Here is a 25,494-nt window from a genome sequence, read left to right on the forward strand (position 1 = left end):
CCCTTCTCCTCAGTGGTCAGTTAGCTCCTTCTGAAGAAATGCCCTTCTCCCCATTCTAGCTACCATAAGGCAAAGAATCACATTACCTGTTCCACTCTTATTAGCGTAAGGGAACCAAGCTCATAAGGTAGAAACTGTGGCGAAACAGGGACAAGCCGCCATCTTGGTAAAGGAGAAGAGGCTACGCTTGACCTCCCCACCCCCCCCCCCCCCCAGCCTCTATATGGCCAACTGCCGTGGGAGGGGCACGGCGCCTGCGCGCAGGCGACAAACCAGGTCGGATCCGCGCCTGCGCACTCGAAGACCAGCGAAGTGGGGGAGGCGGAGGACAGCGGCGCTGGGGCGAGGAAAGCGTTTGCAGGGGGCGGGACGACGTGATGACGCACGCGGGCCGGGGCGGGGCGTGAGCTGCGGCGGGCGCTGGGCGGGTCCGGGGCTCGGTCTATCGGGGCCTGGTCTTCTGTTCTTCGCCCGGTGAGTGTCTGCTCGGTGTCCCCCGCCCCGCGGGCCGAACGGCCATCCCGAGAAAGTGCGGAGAGGGGACTCCGCTGGCCCCTGCCCCTCAGGCGATGGTCGGCCTGGCTCTGAGGGCGCGAGGCGCGGCAGTGGGGGAGGGGTGGTAGGGCCGCGTGCCCCTCCCCCGCCACGGGCCCGAGGGTCCCCAGTCTCCCCCCTCCAAACTACGTCGCGGCGGGCGATCCCCCAGCCCCGGCGCCCAGCCTTTCTCCGCCCGCCGTCCCAGAGCTCCGGTGCCGAGCAGACCCCACTTCCGGCGGTGCGGAGGGCGGGCCCACGGGGGTTCGCTCCGGGGGGCGGCTCCCCCAAATCCCGGGCCGGGACGTGGGAGCGCGAGCTGGGTGCGCGCCTCGCGCCGGCTACGGAGCTCGAAGGCCAGAGTGGCCCGGTGACCCCGCGGGCACCGCACTCGGGGCGGCACCCGCGGCCCCGGGGCGTCGGCGGGCCGCGAGGTGGGGCGAGCCCTCGGGACGTGGAGCCCCCCAGGCACCCTCACGTCCTGAGGCCATCTTGTGGTCACTCCATCGGTGCCATTTTCTCAGGGAGCGTTCAGAGCCGCGTTAACGGGCCCTGGGAAAGTAAGCCCTCCAGGAGCCCCCGTTGAGTTTGAAGCCTTCGTGCAAGTCGTTACTGAGTGCTGAGGCCGCAGAGTGGGGAGGGGGCGGTGCGGCGGCTGTCGCTGCCGGAGGCCGACCGGCGAGGCCACCCTGCCCCGCCTCCGATGTGGCCGCGGCGCCCTGTTTTGTTTCCCGCCCCGATTTTGGTCTGTACCCACTAGCTTGCCCTGGGTGTCCTCCCCTGAACACGTGACCCGACCACTGCCTTCTCTCAGGCCGCCTTGTGTGGCCCTTTCTCACTCTCGGCCTGGAGCGTAGTCACCTCCCCACCGTCTCTGCTCTGCTGTCGGGGCCTCGGCCGTTTCCTCCAGCCTGGGCAGCCGCGGGGCCCTATGTGGGCCTTTACGGCTCTTGTCATAGTTGTCCCTGGGCTGGAGGTCTCTGTTGTTGGATCAGGAAGTTCTCACTGAAAACCAGGTATGCTTCAGAGGTTCAGCGTTCCTCTTCCAACTTAGATTTCGCATTGGTCGGTTAATAACAAATTGATAGCAAATCCTGTTGTTGCGTGCAACCGAGTCGATGTTGACTCATAGCGACCCTATAGAGCAGAGTAAAACTGACTCATAGGGTTTCCAAGGAGCGGCTGGTGGATTTGAAGTGCCAGCCTTTTGGTTAGCAGCTGTAGCTCTTAACCACTGCACCATCAGGGCTCCAGCAAATCATAGTAGATCCAAATTATGATTCAGGAAAAAAATATAGAAGAAATAGGAGGTGGCAAGAGAAAACTTGATAAAATTAAAGCAACTTTGCAGTGCCTTCTAAGCATTTATGCCTGTTTCAATAACAATTTGCTCTTTTCCCATACTCGTGCATCGAGATAGGTCTTGAGTGAGAGGAAACGGGTAGGGAGTAGTGACAGTCACCTTCTCGCCCATAAAAGACCCGCGGCCCCACTGAAGAGTTGAGAGGTGCGCACAGGCAGGCACAAGGTACAGCACTCCTGGGGTGATTTGGTCAGCACCCGCACAGGGTCACTGCAGCAGCCACAGTGACCAGGAGCCCAGGTCTCAGTGAGCTGAAAGAGAGATGATATTTCTGTGTCAGTACCGTGTGAGTATAAAATCAGGTACATGTGATAGGTGGTCAGGCAAGGCCCCACTCTTCTAAGCTCAGGCGTTTATTTTTCCATGTCGTTTTATACAATTCTTTAAAAAAGAAAAAAAAAAAAAGCCACAAGACTAGGGGTTCCAATTGGAACTGGGTCGAATTTGTATAGTAATTTGGGGGAAATGAAAATTATTTTGTTCATGTAGGACCTGTTTTCTTTCTAAATTTGTTACTAGGAGTTTTGTTTTTTACTCCATTGTAAATGACATTTTTTCTAATTCCGTTTCTTGGCGTATATTGCTATCACAGAGCACTGGTGGTACAGTGGTTAAGAGCCATAGCTGGAACTACAACAATAAAAAAAAATTGAGACAACTTAAATTTCCATCAATAGAAAAATGCCTTTAAAAAAAAAAAGCCATAGCTGGCTCTTACGGCTCATTTGGCGAGGTACAGCTGCTAATCGAAGGGCCGGCAGTTCGAATCCACCACCAGTTGCTCCTTAGAAACCCTATGGGGCAGTACTACTCTCGTCCTGTAGGGTCACTGCGAGTCGGAATCAACTCCACAGCCGTGGAGGGTGGGGTGATTGCTATTACAGAAAAGGGCTATTGACTTATTTTATATCTGTCTTCTATCCAGTCACCTTGCCAAGTCCTTTTGTACTACAGTTCTTTTTTTATCAAAATAATTAAGTGTTCTGTATATTCAATTATATCAGCAAAAAATTATTTCTTTTCATTACATTCACTAAACAAGGTGGTATTAAATAATTGTGGTGAAATTGCAATACCTAGATCCTATCTGAATCCTTATTCAAATGAACAAACAAAAAAATGAGGCATGAGAAATAGGACCGCTGCGTGGATATTCGATTGTTAAAGAATTGCTTCTAATTTTCTTTAGGTATGATAATGTGTCATTTCTAAGAGTCCTGTTTTTAGAGCTGCGTACTGAAATATTACAAATCAAAGGTTATAGTATTTGCCACAGATTTACCCAAGGGAATTGGGTAGGAGGAATGGGGGGATAGGTGAAACAGACTGTCTCGAGTTGATAATCGTTGAAGCTGGATGATGGGTGGTAGAGGGGGTTTTGTTACTCTATTTCTGTATATGTTTGAACTTTTTCTAGTGTTTTAAAATGATTATGATGGTACTGGGCATCCCTGCCTAATTAGTGATTGTAATTTAAATAGTTTAGCATTCCTTTGTTTTGGAGAATAACGTTTGCCATGGGTTTTCAAAAATAACCTGAGTTATATTTAAGCACTTTTCTTGTGCTCGTATTAATTATTTAGTGTTTTTATTAGGATTGGTTGCTGAATTTTATCATATGCTGCCTCAGCATCTATTTATCGTGTGTTTTCTCCTTTAATCTGTTGTTGTAATGGCTCATATTGATAGCTGCTTTTGGTACGTCTCTGCAATCTTAATTGTTAGCAAAAATTTTATTTCGAATACTTGCATTTATGTTCATGAATGAGATTGAGCTATAGTTTGTTCTTTGTTTTCTTTTTGGTATGTCTCTACCTGGGTTTGTTATTAAAGCTATATTATCTTCATAAATTGGATTGCTTTTCCTTTTCTGCAATGGCTTGCAATGTTAAATGACTAGAAGTATCTGTTCAGGGTTAGATGGAATTCAGCTCTGATTGTGGCTGGCCCCTTTTTCACTAGTAGTCTTTAATGAGCTGTTCGGTGATAGTATAATCTAGTTTTCTCCAGTTCTTAGTTCAATTTTGGTAATTTATAGTGCCTAGAAAATCATCCCTTTCTGCCAGATTTTCAAATTTGTGTTCACCTTATTACACGTAGTATCTCCTGTGTCTGTGATTATACCTTCTTTTCCGTATTTGCTCTTTTTTTGTTTTGTTTTAATTGAGCTTGTGGAAAATACTTTCAAAGAACCAGCTTTTGGATTTATTTGCTTTCTGTTTGGTTTTTCTCTTTATTAATTCCTTCTTCCTGTTTTCTTTTGAGTTAGTTTGTTCATTTCCTAATATCTTAAGGACCAAGTTTCTGTATTTCCAGTGTTTTTTAATAATGACACTACGTAAAACCCAAATTCTTAAGAGTCTGTGGAGCTTTTGCTGTGTCGCATAGATTTTGCTTTTGTCTTTCCTTTGCTCTCTAGATAGCTTGTGGTTTGCTTTGGTTACCCTCTTTGCTTCCAAGACTATCCAGGAATGTTCCAAATAATTGGGGGTTATTTTCTTTTTTTCCCCCTAACTTTACCAGATTATGATCCGAGAACTTCAACTGTAAGTTTCTTTTAAAATTTGTTTAGATTTTCTTTATGGCATGTATGAGTCAGGGTTCTCCAGAGAAACAGAACCTATAGGGATGGGTAGGTGGATTGATGAATAGATTTACTGATTTTAAGGAATTGGTAACTTGATTGTCGGGGCTGGCAGGTCTGAAATCTGTAGAGCAAGCTGGCAGGCTGAAAACTTAGGCAAGATTTCTGTGTCACAGTCTTGAGGCTGAATTCCTTCTTCCCAGGAAACCTCAGTTTTTGCTCTTAAGAATTTCAGCTGGTTGGATGAGGTCTACCCACATTACCGAGAGCAATCTCCTTAAAGTTAGCTGACTGTAAATGTTAGTCGTATCTACAAAACATTTTCACAGCAATATTTAGACTTGTCTAGCCAAGTGGATGCATAAAGTCAACTATCACATGGCAGGCAAATGATAATTTTTTTCAATTTTTGAAACAATTATTTCCCTCTTTTAGTCTATTGTCTTGAGGTTCTCTGTATCTATTGAATTTATTGATTATGGTAGAGTCGGAAACAAGAAGAATCAGTAGTTGTGAAATACAGCCTTGGTGATAGAAATGACGCCAGAGATCACATGGTAGAATTTTGCAAGACCAAAGACCTGTTCATTGGAAATACCTTTTTTCAACAACATAAATGGCGACTATACGTGTCGACTTTGCCAGACAGAATACACAGGAATCAAATCAACTACATCTGTTGAAAGAAATGATAGAGAAGTTCAGTATTATCAGTCAGAATAAGGCCAGAGGCCGATTGTGAACAAACCATTAGTTGCTCATACGCAAGTTCATGTTGAAGCTGAAGAAAATTAAAACAGGTCCACAAGAGTGACCTTGAGTTTATCCCACTTGGATTGAGAGACCATCTCAAGAATAGATTTAGATGCATTGAACATTAATGACTGAAGACGAGACAAGTTATGGGATGACGTCAAGGATATCATACATGAAGAAAGCCACCAAAAACGAAACCTGCTGCCGTCAAGTCCATTCCGACTTCTAGCAACCCTATAGGAAGGACAGAGTAGAACTGCCCCATTGTGTTTCCAAGGAGCACCTGGTGGATTCAAACCGCCGACCTTTTGGTTAGCAGCTGTAGTTCTTAACGACTACGCCACCAGGGTTTCCATGAAGAAAGCAAAAGCTCATTAAAAAGATGGGAAAGAAAGAAAAGACCAAAATAGATGTCGGAAGAAACGCTGGAACTTGCTCTTGAACGTAGAGTCGCTAAAGCGAATGGAAGAAATGATGAAGTGAAAGAACTGAATAGACGATTTCAAAGGGCGGCTCGAGAAGATAAAGTATTACAATGAAATGTGCAAAGACCTAGAGTTACAAAACCAAGAGGGAAGCAGTATTTTCAAGCTGAAGCTGAGGGAAAAATTCAAGCCTTGAGTTACAATTTTGAAGAATTCTATGGGCTAAATATTAAAATGACGCAGGAAGCATCAAAAGCAGATGGAAGGAATACATAGAGTCATTGTACAAAAAAAATCGGTCAACGTTCAGCCATTTCAGGAGGTAACGTGATCAAGAATCGATGGTATCAAAGGAAGAAGTCCAAGCTGCACTGAAGGCATTGGCGATAAACAAGGCTCCAGGAATGGACGGAATACCAAGTGAAATGCTTCAACAGACGGATGCGACGCTGGAAGTCCCCACTCGTCTATGCTGAGAAATTTGGAAGACGGCTACCTGGGCAACTGACTAGAAGAGATCCATGTTTGTGCCCATTCCAAAGAAAGGTGATCCAACACAGTGTAGAAATTATCTAGCACAGTATTATTAATATCACACACGAGTAAAACTTTGCCGAAGATAATTCAAAAAAGTTTGCAGCAGTACATCAACAGGGAACTGCCAGAAGTTCAAGCTAGATTCAGAGAAGGACATGGAACCAGGGGTATCATTGTTGATGTCAGATGGATCTTTGCTGAAAGCAGAGAATACCAGAAAGATGTTTACCAGTGTTTTGTTGATTATGCAAAGGCATTTGATTTTGTGGATCGTAACAAATAATGGCTAACATTGTGAACAATAGGAATTCCGGAATACTTAATTGTGCTCATGCAGAACCTGCACATAGACCAAGAGGCAGTTGTTCGAAAAGAACAAGGGGATACTGTATGGTTTAAAATCAGGAAAGGTGTGCATCAGGGTTGTATCCTTTCACCATACTTACTCAGTCTGTATGCTGAGCAAATAATCCGAGAAGCTGGACTATATGAAGGAGAACAGGGCATCAGGATTGGAGAAAGACTCGTTAACAACCTGTGTTATGCAGATGACGCAACCTTGCTTGCTGAAAGTGAAGAGGGCATGAAGCAGTTACTGATGAAGATCAGAGACCACAGCCTTCTGTATGCATTACACCTCAACATAGAAAACCAAAATCCTCACAACTGGACCAGTAAGCAACATCATGATAAATGGAGAAAAGATTGAGGTTGTCAAGGATTTCATTTTACTTGGATCCACAGTCAACACCTGTGGAAGCAGCAGTCAAGAAGTCAAAAGATGCATTGCACTGGGCAAATCAGTGAAGAAGAGGAAGACTCTCAACAAGATGAATTGACACAGTGGCTGCAACAATGGACTCAAGCATAGCAACGATTGTGAGGATGGCACGGGACCACTCAGTGTTTCGTTCTGTGGTGCATAGGGTCGCTATGAGTTGGAGCTGACTTGATGGCACCTAACAACAAAAACAATCAATGCCCATGGAAGCAGCAGTCAGGAAATCAAAGGATGTATTGCATTTAGCAAATCTGCTGCAAAAGACTTCTACTGAAGTGTTAAAAAGCAAAGATGTTACTTTGAGGACTAAGGTACACCTGACCCAAGCCATGGTATTTTCAGTCACCTCATATGCTTGTGAAAGCTTGACATTGAATAAGGAAGATTGAAGAAGAATTATGGTGTTGGTGAAAAATATTTACTATACCATGCACTGCCAGAAGAATGAACAAATCTATCTTGGAGGAAGTACAGCCAGAATGCTCCTTAGAAGTGAGCATGGCATGACTTCGTCTCACATCCTCTGGGCATGTTATCAGGAGGGACCAGTCCCTGGAGAAGGACATCATGCTTGGTAAAGTACAGAGTCAGTGAAAAAGAGGAAGACCCTGAAGGAGATGGACTGACAGTGGCTGCAACAGTGGGTCAAACACAGCAATGATTGTGAGGATGGTGCAGGACCCAGCAGTGTTTTGTTCTGTTGTATGTAGTGTCGCGGTGAGTCAGGGCCAACTGAGTGGCACCTGACGACAGCAACACTCAGTCCTTCTCTGGCCTTGCTCGTGTTGTGTTGACTGAATCTCTTCAGTTTTGAGGGAAGTATGTTAGATTCTCACACTTGAACTGCACTTCTGTGAAGTTCACCTTATGTTTTTTAGTCTGTGTATTATGTGCTACAGTTTTTTTTTCTTTTGCGTATTCAGGTGTTTGAGTGTTATATCTTCTTTAAAGATTGCTCCTTTTGTCGTCATCCCGTGATGTCCCTGTCTTCTGTTGAGCTCTTTCACCCTGACTCTCAGCGTGGCTGATGTTAACAGTGTTTCTGTGTCTGCTCTGGCCTGGTGTCTGGGAGCTTGACCCTTTGTTTTCAGCCTTTGTAGCCACTTTGTGTTTCTTCCACATAGCATGTAACTGGGTTTGTTTGTTTTAACACATTGTGTCTTTTTTAAGGAAAGAATTTGATTCTTTCACATTTAGATTGTTGACTAATATTGTTGACTTTTATGCCTCTCCTCATGGAGCCTTTTCAACATGATTTATAATTACTGTGGATTTCTTTGTTTCCTTTTGTTCCCTTTCCATGTTTTTGTTGGTTTTGATCAAGTTACTATTTTTTTCTCAGTTTGTAAGTTCCACTGTAATTTTATTTTTCTTTCACAATCATTTATCTCTGTATTACTTGAAAACAAGGTATCAGCTGTTTCCTCTAACAAGGCCACCTTCATTCATCTGACTCCCTCACCTCTCCCTTTAGTACGTTTGCTCCTCTGCTCGCATTCCTCTCCCCATCTCTTAGGTTTGCTGAGGTCATTTAATATTTTTAGTTCTGGACTGTTAGTATAATTTTTGCAGGTGTGCCTTCTGTAAAGGGAACTTAACTCACTCCGGTATTGCCTAGTCCCAGGGAGCTGAAGAATGTACAGACCTTGGTCTTGCTCTGCTCGGGCAGGTTTTCTTCTGTCACGACTCCTCCTTTTCCTTCTGTTGGAACTCTGCTGTTACCAGGTCTGTGTCTAGGCTCTCCTCCAAGGCGTTTACTTTCTACCTAGGATTTCCTTCTCCTTGTGTTTTTGCTTCATGCTTTAAGATTTCTTATATTTGATCTTCCAAGTCACATTTTTAGTCTCAACTGTGACTTTTCTTCTGATTCACCTACCAAAGTTCTAGTTTAAAAATCATGTTTTTTTCGGTGTAGAAGGCCCCCCCCATACTGTACTTGAGTCTTTATCACCATAATCTTATTTTTGGTTCGGTGTTGCCTTCCTCCTCCCACAGCTTGTCTGTTAGGCTTGTCTTGGGGGCGGGAGAAATGAAGCACACCCACATGGCTCCTCACCCTCCTACTCCTGGGTCCTCACTCCCAGGGCCTCTGCTCACCATACCCTTCCTGTGACCCCCTGCATTCCTTCCTTTGCCAGAGGGCTTTTCAGAATCATCGCTGGGTTGTCTTCTGGCCTAGCGTTTCCATTTTCCTTCAATGTTGTCTTAATTCCATGACCTAGGCTTGAATCACTTTAGGTAGTCTAGATTGGAAACCCTGGTGGCGTAGTGGTCAAGAGTTCGGCGGCTAGTCAAAAAGGTTGGCAGTTTGAATCCACCAGGCGCTCCTTGGAAACCGTGTGGGGCAGTTCTCCTTTGTCCTGTAGGGTGGCTATGAGTTGGAATCGACTAGACGGCAGTCGGTTTGGTTTTTTTGGTTTGAGATCTAGCTTTACCTGCCTCCTTAGTCGATAGTTGTTAGATTGAGCTTTATGCTTTACCCAGTACTCCCCCGTCTCACGCTTAGTAATCCATCGTAGCAAACACTTCAGAGTCTGTATAAGTGTCTCTTACCCATTCTCACACCCCCTCCTCACCTAGACTGTGGGCTACAACGGCAGAGAACCAAGAGCCAGGACTGCAGCATGAATCTTGTGTGTGATAGATTAGTAGAGAATTAAAGTTGACAGATCCTGCTAACGGCTCACCTTAGTTAGACCAGGCCACACATAGGGTGGGTGGCCTCATTTCTTCAGAGGTACATTTTCCTTGAAAAGGGGAACTTGGGGGTCAACTGTTCAGGAGTGTTAGGTTTAGCCTTGAGAAAAATGGGAAGACAAGAAGTGATAGAAACTTTCTCATAAGTTTGTAAGCTCATCAGGAATCAATCTGACTGCAGTCCTCCCTCCTGGCCTTGTTACCAAGGTCAGCCCACACACAGACCCCGCATCCCGGGTCTCCAGGGCTTGTGTACTTGGTGTAGAAATACCACATATCACTAAGACTATCATCTCACTGCTCACTTGGTCCTTCTGTCCGTCCCTCTTGCTCACAGTTGTAGTTCTCAGTGTTCCATGTGCCAGACAGGGTCGTAGCCCAGTTCTGAAAGGGCGCTAGGAATCTCTTAACAGATGGCACATGTCAGGTTAGAGCTCCAGGCAGTGGCATCTCTTCCTCCTTGAAAGGTTTCAAAGAGAGAAGGGGAATTATGTAACTCAGAGTTTGGGGAAGCACGTCTTTTTCTATCATCATATCTTTACTACCTAGTGTACGATAAGTACTGGAAAAAAGTTTGAATGTTGAAAATACGGAATATACGTGGGTATATATATAGATATGGGTGCTTTCATCAACCTCTGACTTTTTTAATCTAATTTGCCTTTATGCTGAGAGATGATTACTTCATCATTTCTGGGGAAGTATTTGATATAACTGAGAAGCTAAGTGAGACAGAAGCTGTGGATGACTTATGTATAAATCAGTTACAGGTCAGTTCATACCAAATTAAATACATGTGTGTATGTGTGTGTACATAATACACACGTATATGTATGTATGCATATACATGCACACATGCCTTGTATGTATACACGAGTACATGTACATTTATACACATACATGTATCTGTTTTTCAACAGGTTGAGGAAACTTCACTCGAGATGTCTAAGGTAAGAGATCACACTTCATGTGTCTACAGTATAAGAAAAAATTGCTTTAGGGTTTCACACTGTTGACAGTCAGGATTTCCAGTGTTTACTTAATTTATATGATTCATGTTTTTAATACAACGGATGTATTTGATCCATTAAGACCGGAAGAGCTCTAATTTAATTGTCACCGTAAAAGCTTTGTGTGTTCTCTGTGTTCAGGTTTCCATTTTCTTGTTTCTAAATACATCACTAAAAATTCTTTCTGCCTCCTTAGATCATTCCCAGCAGACCAATCAGATTATCATTTAAAATCTGATAATTTATAATGATGAAATTGATAGGGCTGTTAGACTTGATAATTGGCTTGGATCAGCTCTTTCAAGTTAGCACAGAGCTGGGAGCCCTGAGATAGTTCTCGGAGACATGCCGAGGAAAGCAGAACTTGTGGTTCAAGTTGCAAGGTTATTACTGCTCTTCATCTCTTTTTTGAGTCATTGTTATCAGATGCATAATCTTCAGGGCTATTTTTACTTTTTTAGAAGTACTTTCAGTTGTGGACATATGATGAAACACAGATAAAAAGAAGAGAAGAGAAATTAGCCTTAATCCCACTACTCGGAAATAAGCGCTGTTAACACTTTTCGTGCTTGTATTTATCATTTTTATTTTTTAAACTTTTCACGTTTTCAGTAAACATTTTTTAATAGTTGTACAAAGGTAGCATTCATTTGACCAGTTGCTTCTTTTACCCAGCATCCCTGGGTGGTGCAAATGATTAACAGGCTTGGCTGCTAACCAAAGGGTTAGAGGTTTGAGTCCACCAGAGGCACCATGAAAGAAAGGCCTGGTGATCTGCTTCCAAAAAATCAACCATTGAAAACCCTGTGGAGTCCAGTTCTGCTCTTACAAATGGGCTCTCCATGACTCAGAGTCAACTCGATGACAACTGGTTTTCTTTGGCCTAGCCTGAAGCACCATAAAGTATTCGTTAATGCCAGAACTTTTGCAAAATCTGTCACAATAATGATAACTTACAAGTTTTTCTTTTTCCCAATATTTTATTATTGAAAGTTTTCAAACATTCAGAAATGCAGAAAGAGTTTCACAGCGACACCCATATGCCCACGGCCTGGATTCTGCAGTTTTACTGCGTCTCCATCTGTCATCCTCTTCCACTTCCGCAGGAGCATTGATGCTTCTGTGTAGTCAGCTGTGACACTCTCTTATCCTCAGTCTTCTGGTTCTGGGGTGCTGGCATCCCCTCCCGTGGGGAGGCTCTGTTCTGTGGGGCAAGCGGATGCAGCAGGAGAGATGGCTTTTTGACAGATGCTTCACACGTGGTGCCTGGGAGTGTTTGCCTAGAAGCCTCTCTGAGTTTAGCTAAGTTTGAACGCAGCCACTGTCAGATTGGACATTACTTTGTAAGCTTGACTGATCTTCCTGTAGCCCTGGAGATAATTCTCAGGTCAAAATTTAAAATTGCACTAGGGTAAATTAAACATATATCTTCTTTATGTATGCTAGATTGCTAAACAGGATACTGATAACCAAATTGTTAATTCTAGGTAATATATAGCTAAGAAATTCTTTAATACTTGTTCTTAAGTGGATGCTATCACTTTTCCAATAAAAGCTTGACTTTTTGGAAGTGTTGATTTACATGTGATTTTTTTTAATTTTTGAGAACTTATGATACCTGTATTTGTGATAGACCTAACTGATTATGTTTTTTAAAAGCAACCACTAAAGTGTTTATTTACTCTTTTTTTAAAATCTCATTTTAGCAGCAACCAGCTCAGTTTATAAATCCCGAAACACCTGGCTATGTTGGATTTGCAAATCTTCCCAATCAAGTTCACCGAAAATCAGTGAAAAAAGGTTTCGAGTTCACACTAATGGTTGTTGGTAAGAAATTAATTTAATAATATATAAATATTTGATAATTATTAAGTAGACTTAAAAGATTATTAAGTTGCTAAATAATGTGGATATCATCCTTTCCCAAAGTTTGGAGTATAATAGTATGAGTTACAAAGTTAGAGGAAAAATTCTTCTTGGCAGAGCCAAATAACTTGGGAATTTGAAAAAATATATATTATATGGAAATTTTTCCTGAATGGTAAAGTATTTTTTCTGTCATTTCCTTATTTCATGTAGCAAAAGTTTTTACTCATAGTGGTAGCCAGCCTCTAGAGCAACCCTGTCATGGATTGAATTGTGTCCCTCAAAAAATATGTATCAACTTGTCTAGGCCATCATTCCCAGTATTGTGTGATTGATTGTTCACCATTTTATCATCTGATGTGATTTTCCTATGTGTTGTAAATCCTGCCTCTATGATGTTAATGAGGCAGGACTAGAGGCAGGTGCCTTAATGAGGCAGGACTCAATCTATAAGATTAGATTGTGTCTTAAGTCAGTCTCTTTTGAGATATAAAAGAGCGGGCAGAGAGACGGGGACCTCATACCACCAAGAAAGTAGTGCCAGGAGGAGAGCACGTCCTTTGGTCCCAGAGTCCCTGCGCTGAGAAACTCCTAGACCGAGGGAAGATGGATGACAAGGACCTTTCCCCAGAGCAGACAGAGAAGTCCTTCTCCTGGAGCTGGCGCCCTGAATTCAGACTCCTAGCCTACTAGACTGTGAGAGAATAAACTTCTGTTTATTAAAGCCACCCACCTGTAGTATTTCTGTTAAAGCAGCACTAGATAACTAAGACAGACCCGTAATGATTCTTGCCTCCTGACACCCAACCTTTCCTTGTCCCTCCACACTGATGAGCTGAGTGTCCCTCTCCTGTGATCCTGACTCATCATCCCCAGCCCGCCATCACACCCAGTGCCAAGCATTCCAGCTTGAGCTATAGTTTGTTTTGTTTTAGCCTAAGTTTCCAACAGTAGAACTTCAGTTAGAGTAAAACCTAAAGCTTCTTTGGGAGTTTACCTGATGGGATTTCAGAAAGAAGAGGAAGTCTTAGTTGCTCTTGTTCTTTATCTCGTGGTGCCCCCTTGTGCCTGAGACTGTCGTATTTCTGACACGTAAACTCCGTGAACCCCGTTCATTCCCTGCACTTTGTCATCGCTCCTGTGACTTTTGTAGCATGTTTGTATTACAGATTTTGAATAGTGATGGACTTACACTGGTCCACATCTCTTCTTGCACCAATCTCAGAGACCCCAAGCTGGGATGGAGATGTTAGAGAAAATGGACCAGAGCACAGCTTGGTGCTCCCAAGGTCCGGCCCGGGCCGTGTAGTTATGCCCTGTCTGTGTTGGTAAGCAGGCCACCTGTAGACGTGCTCCGGAAGCTGTTCCACGTGAAATAATCACATTATTATTGTTGTCAGGTGCCGTCGAGTCTGGTCGGACTCACAGTGACCCTGTGTACAACACAACGGAACACTCACTGCCCTGTCCTGCACCGTTCTCACAGTCGTTACGCTTGAGCCTATTGTTGCAGCTACTGGGTCAGTCCATCTCCTTGAAGGTCTTCCTCTTTTTCACTGACCCTGTATTTTACCAAGCATGAAGTTCTTTTCCAGGGACTGATCCCTCCTGATAACATGTCCAAAGTATGTGCGACGAAGTCTAGCCATTCTTGCTTCTAAGGAACATTCTGGCTGTACTTTTTCCAAGACAGATCTGTTCGTTCTTTCAGCAGTCGTTCCGTGGTGTGTTCAGTGTTCTTCACCAACACCATAATTCAAAAGCGTCAATTCTTCAGTCTTCCTTATTCACTGTTCAGCTTTCACATGCGTATGAAGTGATTGAAAACACCATGGCTTGGATCAGGCGAACCATAGTCTTGAAGGTGATATCTTTGCTTTTCAACACTTTAAAGAGGTCTTTTGCAGCAGATTTGCCCAGTGCAATGCGTCATCTGATTTCTTGACTGCTGCTTCCATGGGTGTTGATTGTGGATCCAAGTAAAATGAAATCCTTGACAACTTCGACCTGTTCTCCGTTTATCATGATTTTGCTTATTGATCCAGTTGCAAGGGTTTTTGTTTTCTTTTATGTTGAGGCATAATCCATACTGAAGACTGTAGCCTTTGATCTTCTTCAGTAAGTGCTTGAAATCCTCTTCACTTTCAGCAAGCAAGGTTGTGTCGTCTGCATATCGCATGTCGTTAAAGAGTCTTTCTCCAATCCTGATGCCCTGTTCTTCATGGAGTCCAGCTTCTCAGATCATTTGCTCAGCATACAGATTGAATAAGTTTGGTGAAAGGATGTAACCTTGATGCACACCTTTCCTCATTTTAAACCATGCAATATCCCCTTGTTCTGTTTGAACAGCTGCCTCTTGATCTATGTACAGGTTCCTCGTGAACACAAGTGTTCTGGAATTCTCATTCTTCCCAGTGTTATCCATAATTTGTTTATGATCCACACAGTGGAATGTCTTTGCATAGTCAATAAAACACAGGTAAACATCTTAGGTATTCTCTGCTTTCAACCAGGATCCATCTGACATCAGCAGTGATATCCCTGGTTCCATGTCCTCTTCTGAATCCAGCTTGAATTTCTGGCAGTTCCCTGTCGATGTACTGCTGCAGCCACTTTTGAATGATCTTCAGCCAGATGTTACTTGTGTGTGGTATAAATGATATTGTTGGATGATTTCTGCATTTGGTCGGATCACTTTTCTTTGGAATAGGCATAAATATGAATCTCTTCCAGTCAGTTGGCCAGATAGCTGTCTTCCAAATTTTTTGGCATAGATGAGTGAGCACTTCTGGGCTGTATCCGTTTGTTGAAACATCCCAATTGATATTCCATCCATTCCTGGAGCCTTGTTTTTCACCAGTGCCTTCAGTGCAGCTTGGACTTCTTCCTTCAGTACCGTCGGTTCCTGATCCTATGCTACCTCCTGAAATGGTTGAACGTCGATCAATTCTTTTTGGCACAGTGATTCTTTGTATTCCTTCCATCTTCATCTGATGCTTCCCGCATCATTTAGTATTTTCCCTGTAGAATCCTTCAGTATTGCAAATCAAGGCTTGAATTTCTTCTTCAGTTCTTTCAGCTTGAGAAATGCCGAGCATGTCCTTCCCTTTTGGTTTTCTACCTCCAGGTCTTTGCACATGTCGTCGTAATAGTTCACTTGATGAGCGGCTGCCCTGATGGGCTAGAGCACGTCGTGACGGGTGCATTCAGCACGCAGTTCTGGGTCATCCTGTCCACGTGCCTCCTCACCCGTGAGCGCTGCAGCCTAGTTAAAGTGCAGTCTCAGTTTTAGAAACCTACACATTGCAAACTCACTCTTTTGTTCGGATTCTCCCTGCAATAATGATTTTTCATACATGTCTGCTCTTTTGTCTACGAATGTGTGCGTGTTGTACCTGATGTAACAAGTGTGTTTCACACTTGGCTCACAGCTGACTGACATAAAGCTTAGAAGCACACGTCTGTTCAGAATTGAGCCTTATAGGATAACCTGCAAAAAAGTTAGGAAATTTGTTCATGCTTCTTACAAATGAAAAAAATCAGTCAGCAGTCACTTAAGATCTGTGCTTCTTTCTGAAACAAAATTTAATTTTTGATCGTTTGCATATTCTTTAAAGTTAAATTTGAAGTGTTCAGGATACGTAGTTACAGTAGGTGATGATTTCCTGACTCATTAAATGCTTGAATGAACGCTATGCCCAGATGGATCATCTCACACTCACGCGCGTGAGCTGAAGTTGCTGGACGTCGGGTGGCTTGTCGTGAGAAATGGGAGTATGTGAACTGACGGGAAGAAGGGCAGCCCTGCCTTGTGGGGGATGTGGCGTGACTGTGTGAAGGAGTCTTGGTTGTCCTTCCCAGTCACGTTTGCTGTCCCACTTGTCCGTGCATCGAGTGGCTGTCCTGCTGTCCACAGCTCGGGAAGCATTGTCATCATTGCTAAAGAGGTGCGTTTAGAGTTTTCTGAAATGTGGCGAGTTTAACAATTTGCAGAGCTCATAACTGAAAACCTGTTTTGCATTCTGTTTATCAAAAAAAAAGACCAACTGCTGAAGTCCATTCCCCACACGTGTGAAGAGAGAGGGCTACGTTTCTGATCACATGGTGCAGTGGAGCACAGACCCTGTGTCCCACAGACCTGAGCCAGTCGTGGCCCAGGCCAGCAGCAGCTGGCCTTGAGCATGCTTGCTCGTCCGTGAGACGAGATGGGCATTGTGAGGGGTACACAGCGTGATGCTGGTGAGGTTCTGAGCAGTGCCGGGCCTCAGGAACCTCCGAGCACTGAACTGTCACTGTGCCACGTGGGTATGGTTGTGACAGTGTTTTCATTCCCACGAAAGGTGAATCGGGACTGGGAAAGTCAACGCTCATAAACAGCCTGTTCCTGACTGACCTCTACCCAGAAAGAGTCATACCCGGAGCTGCAGGTAAGAAGCCTATGCCCAGCCGTGAGGCAGTTCTGTGTGAAAGCCATGCAGAGCGTACAAGTGATGTTTTATGCTGTGGTCCTGCGTGTATGTGCGTGCGCGCGCCTGCGCTTTATCTTTAAACCTGGGACGCGTCACTAGGGAGTGGTGTGCTGCACCCGGAACCACGGACCTTGGTTATGGACCTTCTTTGGGCACCTGTGCATCCTGTGTGTGAAATGGTGGTGGACAGTCTCCTGTACTGTAGGTCTGGTGAGGGGTCAGTGGAATGTTTTATACTGTGACGCGCTGTGAGAGAAGATCACTGTAGGCATGAGTGTGGTCCGGCTGTTTGACCCGCTGTCTTGAGTGTCCCCGTGCAGGGCAGCAGCGCCCACGTGTGCTCGTGGGGTGGACAGACGGGGCGATGAGTCAGGGCTGGGATGGGCTGGCACAGCAGGAATGAGAGCTCTTTACTAATATTCCCAGAGTCAGCTTTTAAGTAAGTTCTTAAGTTATTTTCTGTTTTCTTTGTTCCAAGGACAGAAATTATTGTATTTAATCTTGGCATCTTAATCTTCCCAAGTGTCTCATTAATCTTGGCCTCAGCTTTTCCCTCGCTGACTTTGGGATGGTTTTTACACCAGGCTTATGGTAATCTCTGAGAACCTGCCTCGAAAGAGAGGCAGTGAGACTCCCAGTCACTTGTTTCTAAGCACACGAGTAACAGGCAGTGTCTCCTCTTCACATACTGCTTTATTTTTAAGGTACGTTCCTCATTGAATCTGTTTCTTTTATAGAAAAAATTGAGAGAACTGTCCAGATCGAGGCCTCCACCGTGGAGATTGAAGAGCGTGGGGTGAAGCTGCGACTGACGGTGGTGGACACGCCCGGCTACGGTGATGCCATCAACTGCCGAGACTGGTGCGTGCCGCGCGCCCGCCTGTGCTCGCCTGGCTTAACGTGTTGATGGTGTTCGTGAGTGGTTACTGGGTTTGGGGTAACCACGTACAGAATGATGAGACCGTTTAAAGTTCATCAGACATGTATTTTTTTAAAAGGAATTTTACAATGAGTTGAGCTTTTTCTCTGAGGCCACTTCAGTGAAATCTGAGGGTGCAAAGTTGGCTGTCTTTTAGTGCTGCGTCAGTGAAGCAACTTGATTTGCACCGTGTCATTCGGTAGAGCACCGAGAAGGCAGGCAGAGCACCAAGCTGGCAGGCAAGGCACTGTGGTGCAGGCAGAGCATCGAGCCAGTGGGCGGGACACTGTGCTGCAGGCAGGGCACCAAGCCGGCGGGCAGGGCAACGAGCCGGCGGGCAGGGCAACGAGCCGGCGGGCAGGGCGCTGTGGCTCAGGCTTCCTCCTCTGTGTAAGGAGGAAACGAAGCCTGTGGCAGAGTCACCTGAGACAGGGCTGCAGACTACTACTCGCTGGCGTCACAGTCACAAATAAGGAACTTGAGATGCAGAGACGACAGCAGTCCGTCACCTGTAGCCGTGCAGGAAGGTCCCTTTTGTAGTATGGAATCTCTCTTGGCCCACTCCCTGCATCGTGCCCCTCCCCTCTACCCTGGCCGCTCCCGCACACGCACAGGTGCTCCACTGTTCACACCTTAACCAGCCTGTCCCTGATCCCATGCTCTGCGCAGCTCCCTTCCCGATCAGGCCCTGGAAGGGTTGGAAGCCCTGTCTCTACTTTGTCATCCTCAGGCGCCTTGTGACCCATCCCATTCAGGCTGCTGATTCAGCGCTGAGGCAAAATGCCGCTTGTTGCAGTTTTGAAAATCCCCGGAGTCAGTTTTCTGCCCCATCTTACAAATGCCTCAAGTTATGCGTTGGAAGGGGGAAGGAGGACTTGTTTTCTCTCTGGAGCTGGGGCTGCCTTCTGCACCTCCCAGTTACTGCTGATGTCTGTGTCTCAGCTTTAAGACCATCATCGCCTACATCGACGAGCAGTTTGAACGGTACCTGCACGATGAGAGTGGCTTGAACCGGCGGCACATCGTCGACAACAGGGTTCACTGCTGCTTCTACTTCATCTCGCCTTTCGGGCACGGGTAAGGGGGCGTTCCCACGGAGACTGGCGTGCAGGTTGACGGTCATCCTCATCACACTGAGGCTGGCGTGTTTTCCCCACGCTGAGTGTTTTCAGAAAAGAACTGAGGTGACCATTTGCTCTTATTCTTTTCCTAAACTTCGGATTCATGAACAATTTCTTTAGACTGAAGCCCTTGGATGTTGCATTCATGAAAGCGATTCACAATAAGGTGAACATCGTGCCTGTCATCGCCAAGGCTGACACCCTCACGCTGAAGGAACGGGAGCGCCTGAAGAAAAGGGTGAGTCTTAGATTGCTTCCGCTCTGTCTCTGGGCAAGTGCAGAGCCGCGACCTGGGAAGGAATGGGAGGAAGGGTGTCAGGAGGCTCCGTGCTTGTCTGTTGATGTCTGAGGAGGCAGGGCTGTGGGACTGGCTCTGAGCTCTGGGGTGTTGTTTTTAGGGAGCACCTGGTTTTGAGCAGACTTGCAGTTACTTTTGGGGTGTTGTTTTTAAGGAACAGCTAGTATTGAGCAGACGTGCAGTTACTTTTTAATGTTTTGCCTTCATGAAGGTATCAGATTACTGTTGTGTATAATTGTCCTGAATACGCAGAAGGTAGCTGAATCAGAACGATTCCACGTGTCCGATAAATGAGTGAATGCAGACCTGTGCTCATCTCCGTGGATTTCTATTGTTTTCGCTAGATGCAGACATACCTCATTTTATTGCACTTTGCAGATGTTGCATTTTTTACAGATTGAAGGTTTGTGGCAACCTTGCCTCGAGCAAGTCTGTCAGCGTCATTTGTCCAATGGTGTGTGCTCACTTCATGTCTCTGTCACATTTCAGTAATTCTTGCAGTATTTCAGACTTTTTCATTATTATCATATCTGTTACGGTGATCTGTGATCTGTGATCGTTGATGTTACTATTGTAATTGTTCTGGGGTGCCGCGAACCACACCCGCGTAAGACAGTGAACTTAACAAACGTGTGTGTTCTGACTGCTCCGCCAACCGGCTGTTCCCCCATCTCGCTGCATCTCCTCAGGCCTCCGTATTCCCTGAGACGTGACAATGTTGAGATCAATAACTCTACAGTGACCTCTAAGGGTTCAAGTGAAAGGAAGAGTTGCAGGTCTCTCACTTTATATCAAAAGCTAGAGATGAATGAGCTTAGTAAGGAAGGCATGTGGAAAGCTGAGACAGGCCGAAAACTAGGCTGCTTGCGCCAGTTAGCCCAGCTGTGAATACAAAGGAAAAGTTCTTGAAGGAAATTAAAAGTTGCTACTCCAGTGAACACACGAATGATAAAGCGAAACAGCCTTATTGCTGATACGGAGAAAGTTTTAGTGGTCTGAATAGGAGATCAAACCAGCCACAACATTCCCTTAAGCCAAAGCCTAATCCAGAGCAAGGCCCTAAATCTCTTCAACTCTGTAAAGGCTGAGAGGTGAGGAAGCTGCAGAAGAAAAGTTTGAAGTGAGCAGAGGTTGGTTCATGAGGTTTAAGGAAAGAAAGCGTTTCTATAACTTGAAAGTGCAAGGTGAAGCACCAAGTGATGATGTAGAAGCTGCAGCAAGTTATCTAGAAGAGCTAGCTAAGATAATGGACGGAGGTTGCTACAGTAAACAACAGATTTTCAATGTAGATGAAAAGGCTAACTCTCTTGTTAGGGGCTAATGAAGCTGGTGACTTTAAGTTGAAGCCAATGCTCATTTACCATTCGGAAAATCCTATGGCCCTTTAAGAATTTCACTAAATCTACTCTGCCTGTGCTCTATAAATGGAACAACAAAGCCTGGATGACAGCACATCTGTTTCCAACATGGTTTATTGAATATTTTGGGCCCACTGTTGAGACCTACCACTTAGGAAGAAAAAGCTTCCTTTCAAAATTGACAGTGCACCTGGTCTCCCAAGAGCTGTGATGGAGGTGTTCAAGGAGATTGATGTTGTTTTCATGCCTGCTAACACAGCATCCATTCTGCAGCCCATGGATCAAGAGTAATTTTGACTTCCAAGTCTTACTGTGTGAGAAGGACATTTCGTGAGGCTGTAGCTGCCATAGGTGGTGATTCCTCTGATGGATCTGGGCAAAGTCAATTGAAAACTTTCTGGAAGGGAGTCACCATTCTAGATGCCATGAAGAACATTCGTGATGTATGGGAGGAGGTCAAAAGATCAGCATCAACAGGAGTTTGGAAGAAGTTGATCCAACCCTTATGGATGACTTTGAGGGATTCAAAACGTCAGTGGAGGAAGTGATTGCAGATGTGGTGAAAACAGCAAGAGAGCTAGAATTAGAAGTGGAGCCTGAAGATGTGGCTGAATTACTGCAATCTCTTGATAAAACTCTAATGGATGAGGAGTTGCTTCTTATGAATGAGCAAAGAAAGTGATTTCTTGAGACAGAATGTACTCCTGGTGAAGATGTTGTGAACATTGTTGAAATGACAACAAAAGATTTAGACTGCTACATAAACTTACTTGATAAAGCAGTGGCAGGGTTTGAGAGAATTGACTCCAATTTTGAAAGACATTCTACTATGGGTGAAATGCTGTCAAACAGCATCACATGCTACAGAGAAGTCTTTCATGAAAGCAAGAGTCAATCTATGTGGCAAACTTCACTGTTGTCTTATTTGAAGCAATTGTCACAGCCTCCCCAACCTGCAGCAACCACCACCCTGATCAGTCAGCAGCCATCAGTGTCGAGGCGAGACCCTCCACCAGCAAAAAGATTATGACTCGCTGAAGGCTCAGATGATGGTTGGCATTTTTTAGCAATAAAGTAGGGTTTCCAAGGAGTGCCTGGTGGATTTGAACTGCCAAACTTTTGGTTAGCAGCCGTAGCTCTTAACCATTACACCACCAGAGTTTTCCAGCAATATTTTTTAATTAAGGTACGTACGTTGTTTTTTTAGACATAATGCTATTGCACGTTTAATAGACTACCAACCCATTGCCGTTGAGTCGATTCAAACTCATAGCAACACTACAGGACAGAGTAGAACTGTCCCATAGAGTTTCCAAGGAGTGGCTAGTGGATTCAAACTGCCAACCTTTTGGTTAGCAGCCAAGCTCGTAGCCACTACACTACCAGGGCTCCACCGTATGATGTAAACATAACTTTTATATGTACTGGGAAACCGAAAAATTTGTGTGACTCACTTTGTTGCGATACTTGCTTTACTGTGGTGGTCTGAATCCAAACCCACAGTATCTCCGAGGTTTGCCTGTACTTGACTTCACACGGCCTGGTTAGGAATTTAAGTATGGTGGTTCTATGAGTCGGAGTTGACTACAATGGGTTTTTTTTTCCTAAAGGTTTTACGGGCCTGCTTTTTGCGTCTTCGAGTGCGAGTTGCCACTGTGAGTCCGTCAGTCCGTCCTTGTGCCCCCACGGTGCCCCTATCCCACTTGTGCTTTCTCCAGGAAGCCTCTGTCGACTATCTGCTCCATGTTCTTCCACATGATCTACCTGTTTCTCATTGTGTGTTCATTAGGGAAGTTCAGATAGTTGAGTTATACTAAACTCTGAAAACGAGAGCTCCTTTACCCACAGAGCAACCACTGTTTGCCATAGAGATCCCTCCAGAATTTACTGTTGTTTTCACAGCATGGGATCATGTTGCGCATACTGTTTTGCCATTTGATTTTTCGAACTGGATGTATATCTAAACCTCGTCACATATAAACCAAAAAGAAACTCAGTGCCATCAAGTCAATTCTGACTCACAGCGACCCTACAGGACAGAGTAGAACTGCTCTGTAGGGTTTCCGAGGAGCAGCTGGTGGATTTGAACAGCCTACCTTTTGTTTAGCAGCTGAGCTCTTAACCACTGCGCCACCAGGGCTCCTCCTCATATGTACCTGTACTGTAATTCTTAGCGGCTGCCCTGTGAGAACATACTGTAATTTAATGAATTCTCAATTGATGAATATTTGACTCATTTTTGATACTTTGGTCTCTCTTTATCTCTGACCAAACTCTCTGTTGCTGTCCCCTTGCTCTTCAGACCAGGTGCGTTCCTACCTTAGGGCCTTTTCACTAGTGAGCCCTCTGCCTGGGAAATCCCTCGCCAGATGTCTGCACCGCGAGCTCTGTCACATCGTGTGATTTCGTGCTGTCCTGGCTTTGCTCCATCACTCCCCACAGGCCCCCCGTGGTGTACTCCTTGGCATCCCTGCCCCTCAGTGCCCAAGGTCAAGGTATTTGCTTTGTTCCCTGATGTGCCCCTAGCACGTAGCAGTCCCCGTGATGTCTGCCGAGCAGTCGCGGTCACGAGTGGTCGGCCTCCTGTTCTCACCGTGTGTGACTCAGGCCGATTGTTCGACACAGGGATGTTTTGGAAAGATGGCTGTGTTTCCCAAAAAATGTTTGTTACAACTTACATCCCCACTCCCTGAACAGTCCTGTATATGTTTCCAGGTTTTGAAAAGCATTTCCTGTCTGACAATGAAGAGCAATGTCTTGCTTTAATGGGCATTTCCTTGATGTCTCGTGGGCGTGGAAGCTTGTGCTTGGAGGTGGTGCCTGTTGGAACTTTCTCTCGTGTTTCGGAGCCATGGCTCTTTCCTAGAGTTTTTAAAATTGATTTATAGTTATTCCTTATATTTTTAAACTTTGTTATGTTGCAAATGATTTCTCTTGGTTTGACTCACTGTTTCAAGTGCCTGCCAATTTTTAGAAAATATTTGGGCCACTGGAAGAGTTCTGTAAGCATAGACATTTTTATGCCTGAGAGTAAATATTGTAGCAACTTTTGCTTAAGGAAACTTCACTTTTTATACCTTGTTGCGTTAAATTTCAGAGTGGAGAGTGGGGGACGCCGGCGTCAGAATGCTTGGTCCCATCTCTTGTCTTGTATCCAGAACTGGGGCATTGCTGTGTTACAGGGCCTGAGATGAACTGGAGCACTTGGAGCAGCTCTCCACCTCAGGCCTTTTCAGCCGCTTCTCATCACCTGGTTCTTCTCTTTGTCTCCCTGATCTAGAGCAGCCTTCTGCCAGCCTCTCCGTGTTATAGTCTGAAGCTTTCTGTGGTGGTTATGTACCGTCTGCTTAATCCTGTCAGCTCTGGCTTCAGGCCGCCTGGCTGCACGTGTCCTGTCCCGGGCTCAGCCCCGTACCGTGTGCTGTGACGGGCAGCTCTTCCTGGAGTGTCCCTCTCTTGGCCTCTGGGCCCGTGTGCTCCGCTGTCCTCGCACTGTTCCTTCTGCCTGTTTTCCCACTGCCCGGACTTCTCCCTGAAAGTCACTTCCTTCGGGTTACTCTGATCCATACACCTGCTGCTCCCAAGGCGTCTGCTCTGACCAGCTGGGTGTCCTGTTCCTGCTCCACGTAAACACGAGTGTGAAGCACGGTCTTTCCCTACAAAGAAGCTTCTCTCCCACCTTCCCTACACACCTGGCCCCGCGCTTCCTGCTGTCACCCAGACTTAGAAACGTGTCATTAATTTTGAGTCTTCACTTTCTTTCTCCTCTCCCTCAAGTCTGAGTAGTCACCTGTGAAATCCCTCTCAAATCTGCTCCCTTCCTGGTATAAGCCGTCTGAGCGTCAGCAGAGACGGTGTTACAGCAGACCAGGACAGGCTGTGGGATGCGGAGCTGGGAGCAGAAAGCCAGCCTGACGGCTGTGAGTTCATGTCCATTCCCCAGGGCGAGAGGGTGCTTCCCCCATAGGAAGGAGGACTTGTGGAAGGACTGAAGGTCGAGTCGCAGGGTTTGGGGGTGAGGGCATTCTCTGGAGCCCTGAAGTGGTTTGGGCAGTGTGTTAGCCTGCCTGTCTTTGATCACACGGGGCCTGGAAGGTCCTCTTCTGAATGTCCGTCTTTTATGACCAGAGAGCAAGTCCAGTGTCGAGTGACAGGTCGGGTGTCTCCTGCTGAGTGTGCTTGTACCTCTCTTCTGCCAATGGCCAGGCCCTATAAATGGATAATTTCTTTTATGAGGATCAGCACAAAGCTGGTTCCTATGAGGCGGAGGTTAAAGATGTCCCAATTGTCGAGCTTTTCCAGACTGCTGTCCCACTCTGTCATCTCTAACATCACTACTCCCCCTCCCCTCGGTACTCTCGCTCCCGTTTTTGGGTTCCATAATTGGCTGCAACGTCTCACAGAACTCACAGACTGTACCTGCAGTTAAGTAGTTTATTAGGGAAGTAACAGGGTACAGCTTGGGATCAGGATCAACTTGGAAGTAACAGGTACAACAACTCAGGATGCAGCTGTTCCATCAGGACGGCTGCTTCTCACCCTCTGCCTCTAGGTCCTGCTGGGGCCTTCCTGCCAGTGGGCCCTGCTGGGGGCCTTCTCCCTCCAGGTCCTGCTGGGGGCCTTCTTCTGCCAGGTCCTGCTGGGGGCCGCCTTCTGCCAGGTCCTGCTGGGGCCTTCTCCTGCTGGGTCCTGCTGGGGGCTTTCCCGCTGCTGGGCCCTGCTGGGGTCCTTCTCCCACCAGGTCCTGCTGGGGGTCTTCTCCCTCCAGGTCCTGCT

At 45.6% G+C, this 25,494-nt stretch overlaps 1 protein-coding gene across 3 annotated transcripts in view; it reads left to right on the forward strand.

The window, feature by feature from the left end:
- The first annotated feature begins 357 nt into the window (after nt 1-357).
- SEPTIN2 (septin 2) overlaps nt 358-25,494 on the forward strand; it is a 40,102-nt gene continuing 14,965 nt past the window's right edge. Inside the window, exons 1-7 of one of the 3 annotated variants that reach the window (XM_023740885.1) lie at nt 358-474; nt 10,598-10,627; nt 12,394-12,514; nt 16,894-16,980; nt 17,760-17,883; nt 18,884-19,018; nt 19,183-19,300. In XM_023740885.1, coding sequence (XP_023596653.1) covers nt 10,619-10,627; nt 12,394-12,514; nt 16,894-16,980; nt 17,760-17,883; nt 18,884-19,018; nt 19,183-19,300 — 594 coding nt within the window. In that variant the 5' untranslated portion in view covers nt 358-474; nt 10,598-10,618. Of the gene's footprint in view, nt 475-1,187; nt 1,551-9,871; nt 10,628-12,393; nt 12,515-16,893; nt 16,981-17,759; nt 17,884-18,883; nt 19,019-19,182; nt 19,301-25,494 lie in introns of those variants that run through there. The other 2 variants (XM_023740886.1, XM_004386483.2) reach the window with 2 other exon arrangements.

Source organism: Trichechus manatus, unplaced genomic scaffold (assembly GCF_000243295.1).
Source record: "Trichechus manatus latirostris isolate Lorelei unplaced genomic scaffold, TriManLat1.0 scaffold00165, whole genome shotgun sequence".
Taxonomy (NCBI): Eukaryota; Metazoa; Chordata; class Mammalia; order Sirenia; family Trichechidae; genus Trichechus; species Trichechus manatus.